At 48.0% G+C, this 15,016-nt stretch overlaps 1 protein-coding gene across 2 annotated transcripts; it reads right to left on the reverse strand.

Moving 5' to 3' along the window:
* Nucleotides 1–1,505: 1,505 nt before the first annotated feature.
* LOC307208512 (uncharacterized protein) lies at nucleotides 1,506–14,174 on the reverse strand. Of its 2 annotated transcripts, XR_013835187.1 has the most exons (4): nucleotides 11,887–14,174; nucleotides 9,060–9,183; nucleotides 7,214–8,373; nucleotides 1,506–1,812 (listed from the first exon to the last, which is right to left on the reverse strand). XR_013835187.1 is itself a non-coding variant. In XM_079963152.1 (3 exons), the coding sequence occupies exons 1-3, from the start codon at nucleotides 12,592–12,594 to the stop codon at nucleotides 7,364–7,366; spliced, it is 1,842 nt and encodes a 613-aa protein (XP_079819278.1). In that variant the 5' UTR covers nucleotides 12,595–14,174; the 3' UTR covers nucleotides 5,428–7,363. The 2 variants fall into 2 exon arrangements, 1 of the variants encoding a protein (XP_079819278.1); XM_079963152.1 differs by lacking the exon at nucleotides 1,506–1,812 and having other exon boundaries at nucleotides 5,428–8,373.
* Nucleotides 14,175–15,016: the final 842 nt, after the last annotated feature.

A 15,016-nucleotide genomic window follows, 5' to 3' on the forward strand; every position in this document is an offset into this window, starting at 1 on the left:
AAGATAAGACTGGATAGAATTATGAACTTTGTTTGGACTGATTTGGACATTAACGCAGTAGCAAGAAGATGAACAGAATTCCCCTTCGGATGTTGAAATATGGGTCCCCTCAACAAAATATAAAATTCGGCTTTGTAATTCGGAATTTATGTGATGTGATGTGATTTGATTTGATTTGATTTGATTGGTCGGTTAATAAAAATTATTTTTTAAAAAACAAAACAGATTGAAACAGACCCTTTCAGCATTGCCAGCCTGGGGCCCTCTGTTTGCTTCAGACTACAACTCCCATCATTCCTGGCCAGGACATCTGCAGGCATGGCTAGGAAGGCCCTCTGCCTGGAGACCCTGCAGAGCAGCTGCCAGTCAGTGGAGGCAATATTGACCTCGATGGACCAATGGGCTGGCCTGGCAGAAGGCACCATCTGTGGTGCGGCAGACAAGTTATGGGGCTCCTTCCCTAGATAGGAATGCCTGGTGCGATCTTGGCTATTGTTATTAATCAATATTACTCCACATTGTGAAGTCTTCCTATATTCCTGATAAAGTGTGGTCCCTTGCAATGGCTGAAAAGCCTGGAGGAAGAGATAAAATTCCTGGAGGATAGGACTTTGGGTGGTTATATGCTCTGCCTCAGAGGTTGGAAGCAGTTATGCTCCTGAATAGCGGTTGCTGGAGACTCTAGAAGGGGAGGCGATCTTGTTCCCAGGTCCTGCTTATGGGTTTCCCACATGCATAATGCTTAAAAAAAAAAATTTCACCATCACCTGCAGGTAAAAGGAGAGAGATCAAAACGGAGAAATCCCACTGAGGGGAAGTTGTTTCCTTGGAGAAATATCCCTAATAAACTTTTCTTTGTTAGCTGAGATTCCAGATGAAAAGCATGAGTCCAGAGGACACCAGGAAGCAAATGAACACAGCGACCACCCTGGTCCAGGTCCCTATAGTGAAAGCCCAGTGCACTTTGGAGCAGAAAGCCCTTCTCCTCAAATCATTCATCTTTATTATTTAGTAGACCTATATTATGATTTACTAGTGCAATTCCCTATTACCCCCACTTGCTACTATAATGCTATATATAAATATTATAATTATATTAAGTATTTTACTTACAGTTTTTAAAATGTCAACCAGAAGTTACAAAAGTGGAGACCAAAAGAGGAAGGAGAAGCAGAAAGCTGAAGAAGACCTGAGCAAATGACCAAAATTAGATAGCTTCTTTACAAAGACAGATAAGGGTCCTGATGAACCCAAATACTATACCACAGCGAGTCAGTCATGTGATATTCGTCCCATTCCTGATACAGAACCTGGTACATCTGGTTCTATAGAATCTGCTTCAATGACTGACAAACTGGAACGTGTCCAGAGGAGGGCAACTAAAATGGTCAAAGGCCTGGAAACGATGCCTTATGAGGAACGACTAAGGGAGCTGGGCATGTTTAGCCTGGAGAAGAGGAGGTTAAGGGGTGATATGATAGCCATGTTCAAATATATAAAAAGATGTCACATAGAGGAGGGAGAAAGGTTGTTTTCTGCTGCTCCAGAGAAGCGGACACAGAGCAATGGATCCAAACTACAAGAAAGAAGATTCCACCTAAACATTAGGAAGAACTTCCTGACAGTAAGAGCTGTTTGACAGTGGAATTTGCTGCCAAGGAGTGTGGTGGAGTCTCCTTCTTTGGAGGTCTTTAAGCAGAGGCTTGACAACCATATGTCAGGAGTGCTCTGATGGTGTTTCCTGCTTGGCAGGGGGTTGGACTCGATGGCCCTTGTGGTCTCTTCCAACTCTAGGATTCTATGATTCTATGACTGAAGCAAGAAATATTCAGATTGACCAACCAGAGAGTAGTACAAGCGCAGAAGATTCAACATCAAAATGCAAACAGAATGGTGTTGGGCTATAGTGTTTCCCAACCTTGGGCCTCCAGCTGTTTTTGGACTACAATTCCCACCATCCCTTGCCACTGGTCTTGCTAGTCAGGGGTGATGGGAGTTGTAGTTCAAAAACAGCTGGAGGCCCAAGGTTGGGAAACACTGGGCTATGGGGTGATTTAAGCAAAGACGACATTGTATACTAGGTAGAAAAAGGTCCGTCAGAGTGTCAGCACTCAGATGGTTTATTTGAAAAGTCTGAGGTCTTTTGCAAACCAAGGCAGATATTTTTCAAAGAGCTTGTTCTATCCCAAACAACTAATGACAAAAAATACTGGTTAGAGAATGGATAGTATATTCACCAGAAACTGGTTTTGTGTGCAAGCTCTTTTCAAATTCTTCCACACCATTATCATCAGATGGATTTTCTGATTGGCGCAACACCTATTTAGTTCCAAGTCATGAAAACTCTGAAGACCATAGAACAGCTTCAGTAGCATATCTTACAAGAAGAATAGGTGGCTCAACAATTGACTGTCAACTAGCAGAACAGATACATAATGAACGGCAGCACTGGAAACATGTTCTTGAATGAGTTGTTGCAGGCATAATAACTCTGGCAGAGCATGGTTTACCTTCAGAGGAGATGAGGAAAGATTCGGTTCTCCCCACAACAGGAATTACATTGGATTACTTGAACTCACTGGAAGGACAGATCCTGAAGCTGAGGCTCCAAGACTTTGGCCACCTCATGAGAAGAGAAGACTCCCTGGAAAAGACCCTGATGTTGGGAAAGATGGAGGGCCCAAGGAGAAGGGGACGACAGAGGACAAGATGGTTGGACAGTGTTCTCAAAGCTACCAGCATGAGTTTGACCAAACTGCGTGAGGCAGTGGAAGACAGGAGGGCCTGGCGTGCTCTGGTTCATGGGGTCACGAAGAGTCGGACATGACTAAACGACTAAACAACAACTTGAATTTATTGCAAAATTTGATCATTTTCTAGCAAACCATATAAAAGAATTTGGAAATGGAGGCTCAGGTGTCACATCCTACCTTTCTAAAACAATATGTGATGAATTTATCCAAATGATGGCATTTAAAGTAAGAGGATCAATTTTAGAGGATTTAAAAACTGCAGAGTACTTCAGTTTATCTGTCCTGTCCCATGTTTATCAACTCACTGTTATTGTAAGGTATGTCTCACCAGATTATGGGCTCCCTATTGAACATTTTCTAACCTTCCTAGAGCTGGGTAGCCTGTTAGGATTCTTGCTCCATGTCTGCAATCATGGGATTGTTGTCTATCACATGACTGTGTATGTTTTCATTCCACAGTGTGGGAAGTGACGGAGACAGGATGTTTTGTACTACTGTGTTCCGTGATGTGGGACTATTGTCCTTTGTCGGCAAACTAAGGCCCGGGGGCCGGATGCGCCCCCCCCGGCTCATAAATCCGACCCACATCACAAAGCCGGAACCCGCCATGAAGCCAAGACTCCTGGTGATGGCGACAGAATGAAGAGGCCGAGCAGCGGCAGCTCTGCCACTCAACACCTGGTTTTCCTCAGCGACGTTTGATTGGCAGGTACGTCCCCGTGCCGTGCCGAGGTTAACCAGATGCAGGTTTGATTGATCACCGGGAGTCTTGACCTCTTCCCAGGGAATCATAGCTCTCGGAAGGGAACAGGGGTGCCGCATAACAACCCTCAGCACTGATAACGGAAAAATACTAGGGGGAATTTTAGCTAATGCAAATTCTCCCTGCAATCCAAAGACCTGCAGGGACCTCCGGGAATCCTTGAGCAGCCAGTAGGCCTGATCTTTATTGAACAATACCGTTGCAACAGGATCCCCTCGATGCTGCCCAAGAGAGAGCTCACCCTGGTGTGTTGGGGGTTACACCCCTTCTGCTTTGGGCAGTCCCTTTTTTCAGGGTGCCTCCTCAAAACATCAGACATTTGTCACAAGGTAAGATGGCACAACAGGTGACTGCATGTCTTTAAAATTCCAGTTTGTATCTGGACTGGATTTGAATTGACTCTACCCATGTCATGTTGTTTCCAAATATATGTAATTGGCTTTTAATTGCATCCATATATGCAATTTTAAAGTTGTTTTTATATACACAATCATTTTGTATATGTTTTTGTGGCATACTTAATCAGAAACGCCTTGTGGGAAGAGATCCATTTAAAAAAAAAATAATCAACTGGCCCTCAGTCCAATTTCATGCGGCCCTCAGCTTCGTTTCATGTTGGTGAGAAGGAGGGGGAGATGGGGTAAAGACAAAGGAGAAAGGGGGGCTTATCCACCAGCACCCTACCCACCCCTTTGACATCAACTTTCGATTCTGGACCCACCCACCTCAAGAACACGCCTCCCCCACCCTAAAAGGATGTCCACCAGCACAAATCAGGTGTAGGGAACCTTTGGTCCTCCAGATGCTGAACTACAGTTCCCATTGGCCGCAGCCAGCATGGCCAAGGGCTGATGGGAGATGTAGTTCAGCAACTGCTGGAGGGCCAAATGTTTGTCCTCCTACCATCTGTGTCAATGATCCTTAGATCAAATCTATGCTGCCAGGTAGGGACGCAGGTGGCGCTGTGGGTTAAAGCCTCAGCGCCTAGGACTTGCCGATCGAAAGGTCGGCGGTTCGAATCCCTGCGGTACCTTCCCGCTGGTAAGCGGTCCCTATTTATCTACTTGCACCTGGAGGTGCTTTCGAACTGCTAGGTTGGCAGGCGCTGGGACCGAGCAGCGGGAGCGCACCCCGCCGCAGGGATTCGAACCGCCGACCTTTCGATCAGCAAGTCCTAGGCGCTGAGGCTTTAACCCACAGCGCCACCTGCGTCCCTTCTCTCACCTGCGTCCCTTCTCCACCTGCGTCCCTTCTCCACCTGCGTCCCTTCTCCACCTGCGTCCCTTCTATAGTATACTATACTATACTATAGTATATTTTATACTATTTTATAGTATAAAATACTCTATAGTATAGTGTATTTTAAAATGGGGTTTCAGAGTTTTTAGGGGGTTTTGAATGTTTTATGTAGTTTTTATATAGTTTTATGTAGTTTTTCAATTTCATTGTTCTACATAGGACAATGGCAATAAAGATATCATATCGTATCGTATCGTATCGTATCCTTCTAGACTCCAGACCTAATTTTGCTGAACGCTTTTTGCCCTGGCATTTGGCGCCTGTATATTTTAAAGACCCGTCTTATTTCCTAACTTGTTTTGAATTATTTTTGATATTGCATTTTAATGGTTGTAACCCTCCCTGGGGCCGTGGTGCGAAGGGCAGGTAATAAATTGTTAATAATTAATTAATTATAATAATAATTAAATAATAATAATTTCAAAAGCCCCATGAGAAGCTAGTTCCCGACACATCCTCATGACTGTCAAAGAAAGGGAGAGAGAAAAGGGGGTGGCAGCAGGAGGGGGGAAATGGCCCCTCGCTTTTGGCCTCGCCCAACACCAGGCCCTTTTGGGGGGGGCCTTGACACGAAAAAGGTTGCCACCAACCAGACAGAAAACACGAGACAGGAAGTTTGGAGCTTATTTATTTGGAAGGAAGGGTTTCCTGGACGCCCCTCTTGGGCTCAGTTTGCCTACAGATCACCTCCTTGGTGCTTTTTCACATTTGCACTACAGGTCAAATGTTAACACGCCGAATATCCACATAAACACCCTTTGCCTCGTAACCACCTTCCAAGCAATATTCCATTCCTTACTCCGTAGCTCTTCAAAGTTCTTCAAACATCTCCTCGCACAAACCCTCTTTCGGCCTTCCTCAAAAGTTAGAACACAACGCTAAGAAGCCACACGAGGTTCAAACCACATGCTTAGATGTTGCTGAACTACAACTCCCATCACCCCAATGCTTGCTGGAGCTGATGGGAGTTGTAGAGAGCCAGTGCGGTGTAGTGGTTAAGAGCGGTAGTCTCGTAATCTGGGGAACGGGGTTCGTGTCTCCGCTCCTCCACATGCAGCTGCTGGTCACACTTCTCTGACGTCTCTCAGCCCCACTCACCTTACAGAGTGTTTGTTGTGGGGGAGGAAGGGAAAGGAGAATGTTAGCTGCTTAGAGACTCCCGAAGGGGAGTGAAAGGCGGGATATCAAATCCAAACTCTTCTTCTTCTAGTTCAGAAAAATCTAAATGTGCGCCCACCCGTGGTACTCTTGAGCTGCCCCCGCCTCAGCCAATCTATCTCGTCTTTCCGCTATTGGTTCTGTGCTGACCTACCTTACAGGGTTGTTGTTAAGATAGTCCGGTTTCACGTGTCATGCCAAGCAAACCATGACTTAGCTCTGTGTTTCCCCAACTTGGGTCTCCAGCTGTTTTGGGACTGCGACTCCCATCATCCCTAGCTAGCAGGACCAGCGGTCGGGGATGATGGCAATTGTAGTCCCAAAACAGCTGACTCAAGTTGGGGAAACACTGGATTAGCTTGAATGTGTGGAGAGGAGATTGCGGCCACCTTCCTTATCCTGTTTGCTTGGCTGCTGTTCTAGACTGAACCTAGGTTTTCAAGCAGAGGTTGCATGGCCGTCTGCCAATGATGCTTCAGTTGAGATTCCCGCATTGCAGGGCTGGACTAGAGAACCCTTAGGGTCCTTTCCAGCTATATGATTTGATGATTGTAAGCCGTAGCTTAGCTTGGCACTCCATCCCAACCTGGGCTTGTGGGTCTAGCTTTTCCTAACTACAAGCCGTAAACCACAGGCCAAATCATGGTTAGTCTGAACCACGGCTAGTTCAACCATGACCCCTGGTTTGGGGGACACGCCAAGCCAAGCTTAGCTTAGCACAGCTGCAAATTACTGGGCGAGGAGCGAAGCGTCCCTGGGAGCTTGTGTGGCTTGGCTTCGTGCGATGTGCAAACTAGGGTGCTGTACGAGATGCGCTTTCGACATTTCGAAGTCTTAAATCGGTGGGTCAGCAGCCACACGCACCCCATCCATTTAAAGTGCTACGATAGCACTTCAAGCAATCCTGGCTTCAAGCAATTCGAGGAGCTGTGGTTTTTTTTAAGGATACTGATGAGTTGTTAGTAGACCCTTGGTTCCCCTCAGAGAGTTACAATTCCCTGTGGCTTAACTATTTCTGGGCTAGCGGAGTCTGTAACCTGAAGCGTATGTAATTCCGGTACCACTGTAGTAACTTGAAGTCTGCTGTAAATAATAAACACAGCTATAAGTAACAAGTTACTGATTCCTGCTTCATCCATCCTGCCTGTAGCCAATTGCTTTCGAGAACTCTGTGTATGCTCTGCTAAGGTCTGGCTAAGGTCCTGCAACAGGTCAAAGTTGCAAAACACCAAAATGTTACTACAGTGGTACCATCCAGGGGTCCATTACCTTTTTCTTTTTTTCAAAGGCGGGAGCTCACCCCTTTGTGGGGATTCGAACCTTTTTACCTAGCACTGATTCCTCTTTACACAAACTCTCCCCTCTCTTTCTTCCCCTTCCCCTTCCAGCCCTAACTTTTTCTCGCCACGTGGATTTTCAGGTGCGTGATGAGCGTCGAGCGGAGGCGGAAGCGCTTCCCGCACTCGGAGCACTCGTACGGCTTCTCCCCTGTGTGGATCCTCAGGTGCCCGGCCAGGAGAGTGCTGACGCCGAAAGTCTTCCCGCACTCCAGGCACTGGTAGGGCTTTTCCCCCGTGTGGACCGCCTGGTGCCGGATGAGCTGCTGGCTGACGGCGAAGCCCTTCCCGCACTCCAGGCACTTGTAGGGTTTTTCCCCGGTGTGGACCCGGCGGTGCGTGATGACCTGTGAGCTGTTGCAGAAGCGCTTCCCGCAGTCCGGGCACTGATAGGGCTTCTCTCCGGTGTGGGCCCTCTCGTGCCGGATGAGGTCCGAGCTGATGCTGAAGCCCTTGCCGCAGTACGAGCACTTGAAGGGCTTGAGGCCCGTGTGGATCTTCTGATGGTTCTTGAGGTGCGAGCGCTGGCGGAAGCTCTGCCCGCACTCGGCGCACTGGTAGGGCTTCTCGCCCGAGTGGGTCCTCTCGTGCTCGATGAGCTGCGTGGTCACCGGGAAGCTCTTCCCGCAGGCCTGGCACCGGTAGGGCTTCTCGCCCGTGTGGGTCCTCTGGTGAACCACCAGGGTGGACTTGGAGCGGAAGCTGCGCCCGCAGTGAGGGCACTTGTAGGGCTTCTCGCCCGTGTGCACCCTCTCATGGGCCAACAGGCCCGTCCGGCGGCTGAAGCTCTTCCCGCAAACGCCGCAGGTCGTCTCCCGCTTGCCTCGGGGAGTTTCCGGCTGGTTCGCGGGTTCGCCGAGGTGAACAGAGGCTTCTCCGCAAGCGACGCTCTCGTCTGGGCCCTTTCCCAACTTCCTCTTGGGTCCAAGCTGCGTCGAAGGAGCATCTTCTTCTTCTTCCTCTGTTGTCGGTAGGAAACACCTTCCTTCCCCCTTGTCTGGCAGCTCCACTGGTTCTGCAATTTTCACCTGTGAATCCTCCATTTCTCTCATCTGTCTGTCATCTGGGAGTGAAATAAAATAATAATAATAATAATAATAATAATAATAATAATAATAATAGTAATAATAATATATTATTTATACCCCACTCATCTGGCTGGGTTTCCCCAGCCACTCTGGGCGGCTCCCAACAGAATATTAAAAACCCTATAAAACATCAAACGTTAAAAACTTCCCTAAACAGGGTGGCCTTCAGAGAACTAAGAGAGGTCCATTTGGCAAACTGTTTCCTGCTAGTAGCCTCGTATGCAGGGCTGCTCAGGGATTCTTACAAACAAACACATAAAATTGGATCCATTTTTAAACCACAGGTTAAAAACAGTGCAGTTATGAAACGTTTGTGGTTAAATCAAAATGGCACCCGGTGGTCTGCAAACATAGATGGAAACCTCCTCCTTGATCTCAGGAACAACTGCAGGAAATTTGGTTGAAAATGTCACGCAATGCTAAATGATACTAAATTATAAAAATAATATTAATATATAATAAAACCGCAAGTACTTGGAAATCGTGATTAGTAATTTTTGTGCCATTTTACACACATTTTGCGTAGCGAGCAAAACTGAATTACATTAATCCCACCAAAATATCTTTTGAAGCCCCAAGTCATGTTACAACTTTTTAGCACCCCTGATTTTTGGGGGGTTTGAAAGCTGGAAAATTCAGCGTGTCCTGTCAGCACACCTACCCATGCAGCTGCCAGCCCTGTTGCCCTCCTGCTTCACCTCTGCACCCGGCTGCTTCTCTCCTGTCTCTGAAGGGACCTGACCATCTTCAAGGAGATCCACGGGCATCTCCTGCTGGTAAACCCCCTGGGGGAAAAAAGAAGCGAGGATTTCCATCACAGGGCCAATGAGGACCTGGTGTTCAGAAGCATTGCTGCCTCCTCTAGAAATACATCTTTTAAAAACTGATTTTATGGCCCCTCCAGACTGGTGTCTTTGCATTTAAAGCACAGGACTTCCCCCCCACCCACATACCCAGAATTCACCCCCCCTCACAGGGCTACAGTTCCCAGCACTCTTGACAAACTATAGCTCCCAGGATTCTTCAAGAGAAGTCCTGTACAGTGGTACCTCGGGTTACAGACGTTTCAGGTTACATACGCTTCAGGTTACAGACTCCGCTAACCCAGAAATAGCACCTCGGGTTAAGAACTTTGCTTCAGAATGAGAACAGAAATCGTGCGGTGGCAGCGGGAGGAGCCATTAGCTAAAGTGGTGCTTCAGGTTAAGAACAGTTTCAGGTTAAGAACGGACCTCTGGAACGAAAAGGATCTAGGAGTCTTGGTTGACCACAAACTTGACATGAGCCAACAGTGTGACACGGCAGCTAAAAAAGCCAATGCAATTCTGGGCTGCATCAATAGGAGTATAGCATCTAGATCAAGGGAAGTAATAGTGCCACTGTATTCTGCTCTGGTCAGACCTCACCTGGAGTACTGTGTCCAGTTCTGGGCACCACAGTTCAAGAAGGACACTGACAAACTGACAAACTGAAGATTCCACCTAAACATTAGGAAGAACTTCCTGACAGTAAGAGCTGTTCGACAGTGGAATTTGCTGCCAAGGAGTGTGGTGGAGTCTCCTTCTTTGGAGGTCTTTAAGCAGAGGCTTGACAACCATATGTCAGGAGTGCTCTGATGGTGTTTCCTGCTTGGCAGGGGGTTGGACTCGATGGCCCTTGTGGTCTCTTCCAACTCTAGGATTCTATGATTCTATGATTCTATGAATTAAGTACTTAACCCGAGGTACCACAGTACTTGAAACAGGAGTTGGATTGGATGAGCTTGAAAGGAATAATATAACAACAACAACAACAACAACAATTTATTTACAACAATAATAATTTATTTATACCCTGCCCATCTAGTTGAGTTTCCCCAGCCACTCTGGGCGACTCCCAATCGAGTGTTAAAAACAATGCAGCATTAAATATTAAAAACTTCCGTGAACAGGGCTGCCTTCAGATGTCTTTTAAAAATTGGATAGCTGCTTATTTCCTTGACATCTGATGGGAGGGTGTTCCACAGGATGGGCGCCGCAGAGGAGTGGAGTTTGGATTTGATATCCCGCTCTATCACTACCCGAAGGAGTCTCAAAGCGGCTAACAATCTCCTTTCCCTTCCTCCCCCACAACAAACACTCTGTGGGGTGAGGGGCTGAGAGACTTCAGAGAAGTGTGACTGGCCCAAGGTCACCCAGCAGCTGCATGTGGAGGAGCGGAGACACGAACCCGGTTCCCCAGATTACGAGTCCACCGCTCTTAACCACTACACCACACTGGCTCTCACAGAGAAGGCCCTCTGCCTGGTTCCCTGTAACATGGCTTCTTGCAGAAAGGGAACTGCCAGAAGGCCCTCGGTGCTGGATCTCAGTGTCCAGGCTGAACGATGGGGGTGGAAATGCTCCTTCAGGTATACTGGACCAAGGCTGTTTAGGGCTTTAAAGGTCAGCACCAACACTTTGAGTTGTGCTCAGAAACGTACTGGGAGCCAAAGCAGATCTCTCAGAACAGGTGTTATGTGGTCCTAGCAGCCACATTTGTGGTGTATTTATACTGGACTGCCCACACATCATTCCCAATTTACTAGCTGTTCTGCTGCCCCAATGTCACTGTGCTATTGCTGACCAGAAGGGATGCTCCTGCGCTACAACACAACAAAAGTGGCACACCCACACCCCAACATTTGCAGTTTTAAAAAGTTACAGGCCACGCGTGGATTGGAAAGGACACTACATGTTCACCTGCAAAACATTTCCAGGTGCAAATCTCGCTTTCAGGCTGAGGGAGGCAGCGTTTGTCCACAGACAGCTTTCTGGGTCATGTGGCCAGCAAGACTAAACCGCTTCTGGCGCAACGGAACACCGTGACAGAAACCAGAGCACATGGAAATGCCGTTTACCTTCCTGCTGGAGCGGTACCTATTTATCTACTTGCACTGGCGTGCTTTCGAACTGCTAGGTTGGCAGGAGCTGGGAAAGAGCAACGGGAGCTCACCCCGTCGCGGGGATTTGAATCGCTAGGTTGGCAGGAGCTGGGGCAGAGCCAGTGCTTTTTTCTGGGGGAATGCAGAAAATACCCCTAAACATTTTGTGAATGTCAGTTTAGCCTCACTGAGGGGCAGTATTTCAACATGAGCAGGAAAATGAGAGTACCCATAAACATTTTTTAGAAAAAAGCATTGCACAGAGCAATGGGAGCTAACCCCGTCACAGGGATTTGAACCACCGACCTTCTGATCGGCAAGCCCAAGAGGCTCAGTAGTTTAGACCACATGCCACTCGAAAGGCAGATTGTGTTTCACTGCCTTAATACCTTCCAGAGCACAAATAATCATGAATGCATAAGAAAAATAACTTCCTTCAGGCACAGCCTGCTAATGAGTTACTTCTCCATGCAATTCTATGGGAAGTGATGGATCAGTGGAATAAAATACATCTGGGAGCAGCCAACTCTCCTTTGCTCTCTTTCTCCATTTTCTAAAGTCTCGTCCAGGACAGATCTGACCTCACCTGCTCCCCGCAACTCCCAGCTTCCCGTTGTCCTTGCAGGAAGCCCTCGGCCAGGGCCACCGCCCGGGCGCAGCTCTCGGGCCCTCCTCTCTTCACCCAGGTCTGGATCTCCGGCGGCAGGATGGCCAGGAATTGCTCCAGGATCAGCAGCTCCAGAATCTGCTCCTTGGTGTGCCTCTCCGGCTTCAGCCACCGATGGCACAGGTACCAGAGCTGGCTGCACACTTCCCGGGGTCCCTCGACCTCCTGGTAGCGGAACTGGCGGAAGTTCAGCCGCTGTCCCTCCAGGGCGACGGCACCCTTTTCCGAGGGATCCCCCCGTGAGTTTGTGTAGCCCACCTTAGAGTCCAAGCAGCTGGAGGCTGGTTTGGCTTCCCCACCGTGGCCTGGGAGGAGTTGTGTGGCCTGTTCTCTGCTCGGATCGGCCAGCCCATCCAAGGCAGGCAGGCAAGTCTTTGTGACATCCCAAGGGGTTGGAAGCAGAAGTGGTGGGTTGCCCCATTTGGGTCTTCTGACCGCCTGCTCCCCACTGCAGCTCAGGAGGTCCTCTTTTCCCCCACGAAGGTCAGTGTGGTGCAGTTTGTGAGGCCCTTCCAACCTTGCTGCCGAGTCCTGACCCTCTGGGTCCACGGGGGGCAGAGCCACATCCTCCGGTGCAGACTGGAAACGGAGGCCCAGGGTTGCCGACGCTTCCTGTTCCGTCGCCATTTCTGTGTTCGCCCCAGCCAAAACCCACCAAGGGAAGATTCAGGCCTCTCTCAGTCCACTATCAAAGTCCAAGCCTCCAGTCCTGCTGCAATTCCTCAGCAGAGTATGTCAACGAAACTGTTTCATCCTGGGGAATGCCGGACAAGCTACCCATTCAGACGAAGCAGAGGGCATCTTCGGGAGCTGCTGGTTTTCCAGATGACTGACAGCATGGCATTTTTCTCTAATAATAATAATAATAATAATAATAATAATAATAATTTATTTATACCCTGCCCTTCCCAGTTCAGAAAACAGGGCTCAGGGCGGCTAACAACAAATTTAAAACACTTAATTGATGCTACAAAAAAACAGCATTAAATACGGTATAAAACATGAATTACAATAAAATCAAAAATCAGTTTATGGGGAAAATCCATCCAATAAACATTAGATGATCACCAGGGCTACCTGGCTAAATTAGTCCTATTTGGGCCAGCGAGGAGACCAGGGGAGAATTAGCTGTGGGATCCCAGAGCGGGTAAGGGGAGGGGGAGGGAAGGAAGGGGAATAAAAGATCAGGCTAAGTTCAAATTGAAATCCAGGCGGAATAGTTCTGTCTTACAGGCCCTGCGGAAGGAAGTTAAATCCTGCAGGGCCCTGGTCTCGTGGGACAGAGCATTCCAGCAGGTCGGAGCCATCACTGAGAAGGCCCTGGCCATGGTGGAGGATAATCTGGCTTCCTTAGGGCCCGGGACCTCTAAACTATGATTATTCATGGACCTTAAGGTCCTCTGCGGGGCATACCAGGAGAGGAGGAAGACAAGAATGTGGAAGGGGAGAGACAGGTAAGGCTGCATCAGCAGAAGTATAGTGTCCAGTTCAAGGGAAGTAATAGTACCACTCTGTTTTGCCTTAGTCAGACCACACTTGGAATACTGTGTCCAATTCTGGGCACCACAGTTTAAGAATGATATTGAGAAGCTGGAATGTGTGCAAAGGAGGGCAACCAAGATCATCAAGGGTCTGGAAACTAAGCCTTATGAGGAGCGCTTGAAGGAGCTGGGTATGTTTAGCCTGGAAAAGAGGAGACTGAGAAGAGATATGAGAGCCATCTTCAAATATCTTAAGAGCTGTCACATGGAAGAAGGAGCATGCTTGTCTTCTGCTCTGGAAGGTAGGACTCGAATCCATGGCTTCAAGCTCCAAGAAAAGAGATTCTGACTAAACATAGGAAGAGTTTTCCAACAGCAAGAGCTGTTTGGACAGTGGAATGGTCTCCCTCAGGAGATTGTGGACTCTCCTTCCTTGGAGGTTTTTAAGCAGCGGTTGGATGGCCATCTGTCATGGATGCTTTGGCTGAGATTGCTGCATTGCGGGGGGTTGGACTAGATGACCCTTGGAGTCCCTTCCAACTCAAGATTCTATGATTCTAAGGCTGGGAATGAAATATTTTGGTGCATCTCTGAAACTGAGTGTCAAAGAGATGGCAAACCTTACAGGAAGAATTAGAAACCAGGAAGAGGAGGTCTTTAGTAAAGAGGTCTTTAATAAAGTTTATACGTAATTTTTTTTTGAAAAGCTATTGTCAACAACTACATACATCGGCAGGATTGACAGAAAACTTGCAGTAAAAATTTTAACTATGGATTGGCAATGGGTTTATCAAAAATTAGAGTTATGATAGAGATGCAGAGGGGAAAATCATTACATTAAGATCCACAATGCGGGGAGGAAGTCAGACGGTATTATGTATTTATGTATTTAATTCATTTGCTTATGTAAACTAGAAAATGCAAAAACAAAATTTATACATAAAAAGAAAGTGAGTGCCAAAGTGTGAAGGGGGGGGGGGGGGAGGGCAGCATGATCTGCAGCATGCAATATTTTTCTCCCTGCAAAGAAAGCATTCATCTCCCGACTCCTGCATGTCAAAGGTCTGTTAAAAGGAGAAAGCAAGACCCCTTTCCCCCCCACCCACCGCTGTGGGTCCCCAGATGTTGTTGGACTACAACTCCCATCATCCCTGAGCTCTGGCCTTGCTAGCTAGGGGTGATGGGAGTTGTAGTTCATCAACATCTGGGGACCCACAGGTTGAGAAAGGCGGGTTTAGTTGGTAATCCTTTCCCCTCTAAAAAAATAAAGGCACAGGAGCCCTGCCCCCATGATGCATCTTCAGCCTGCCTCAAAGGGACTAGCGCCTTTAACGTTTGCTTTGCTCCTCCCCTGCTTCTCCCCTTTGCTACCTCTCTCCCTGCGCAAAAGGCTCTCACCTCTGCTCCTCCTCCTTGCAGCCATGCAGAATGTGCAGCTTCTTCTCCATCAGACAGGAAAGGAAAGGAAGGGGCCCTCCCCACCCCCACCCCCCAAAAAACCTGCTTGGTCCTCTCTAGCACCCGGAACTCTATTGATCCCAACTCTTAAAGGGGCCGTTCACACGAGC

The sequence above is a fragment of the Podarcis cretensis genome (assembly GCF_951804945.1).
Source record: "Podarcis cretensis genome assembly, chromosome: 2".
Classification (NCBI taxonomy): domain Eukaryota; kingdom Metazoa; phylum Chordata; class Lepidosauria; order Squamata; family Lacertidae; genus Podarcis; species Podarcis cretensis.

Coding starts and splice junctions, on each gene's coding strand:
- LOC307208512 (XM_079963152.1), bottom strand. CDS start 12,594: ATGGCGACGGAACAGGAAGCGTCGGCAACCCTGGGCCTCCGTTTCCAG. Junction 9,184..11,886: donor CTGGGAGTTGCGGGGAGCAG/GTGAGGTCAGAT, acceptor TTTTTCCCCCAG/GGGGTTTACCAGCAGGAGAT. Junction 8,374..9,059: donor CAGGGCTGGCAGCTGCATGG/GTAGGTGTGCTG, acceptor TTTCACTCCCAG/ATGACAGACAGATGAGAGAA.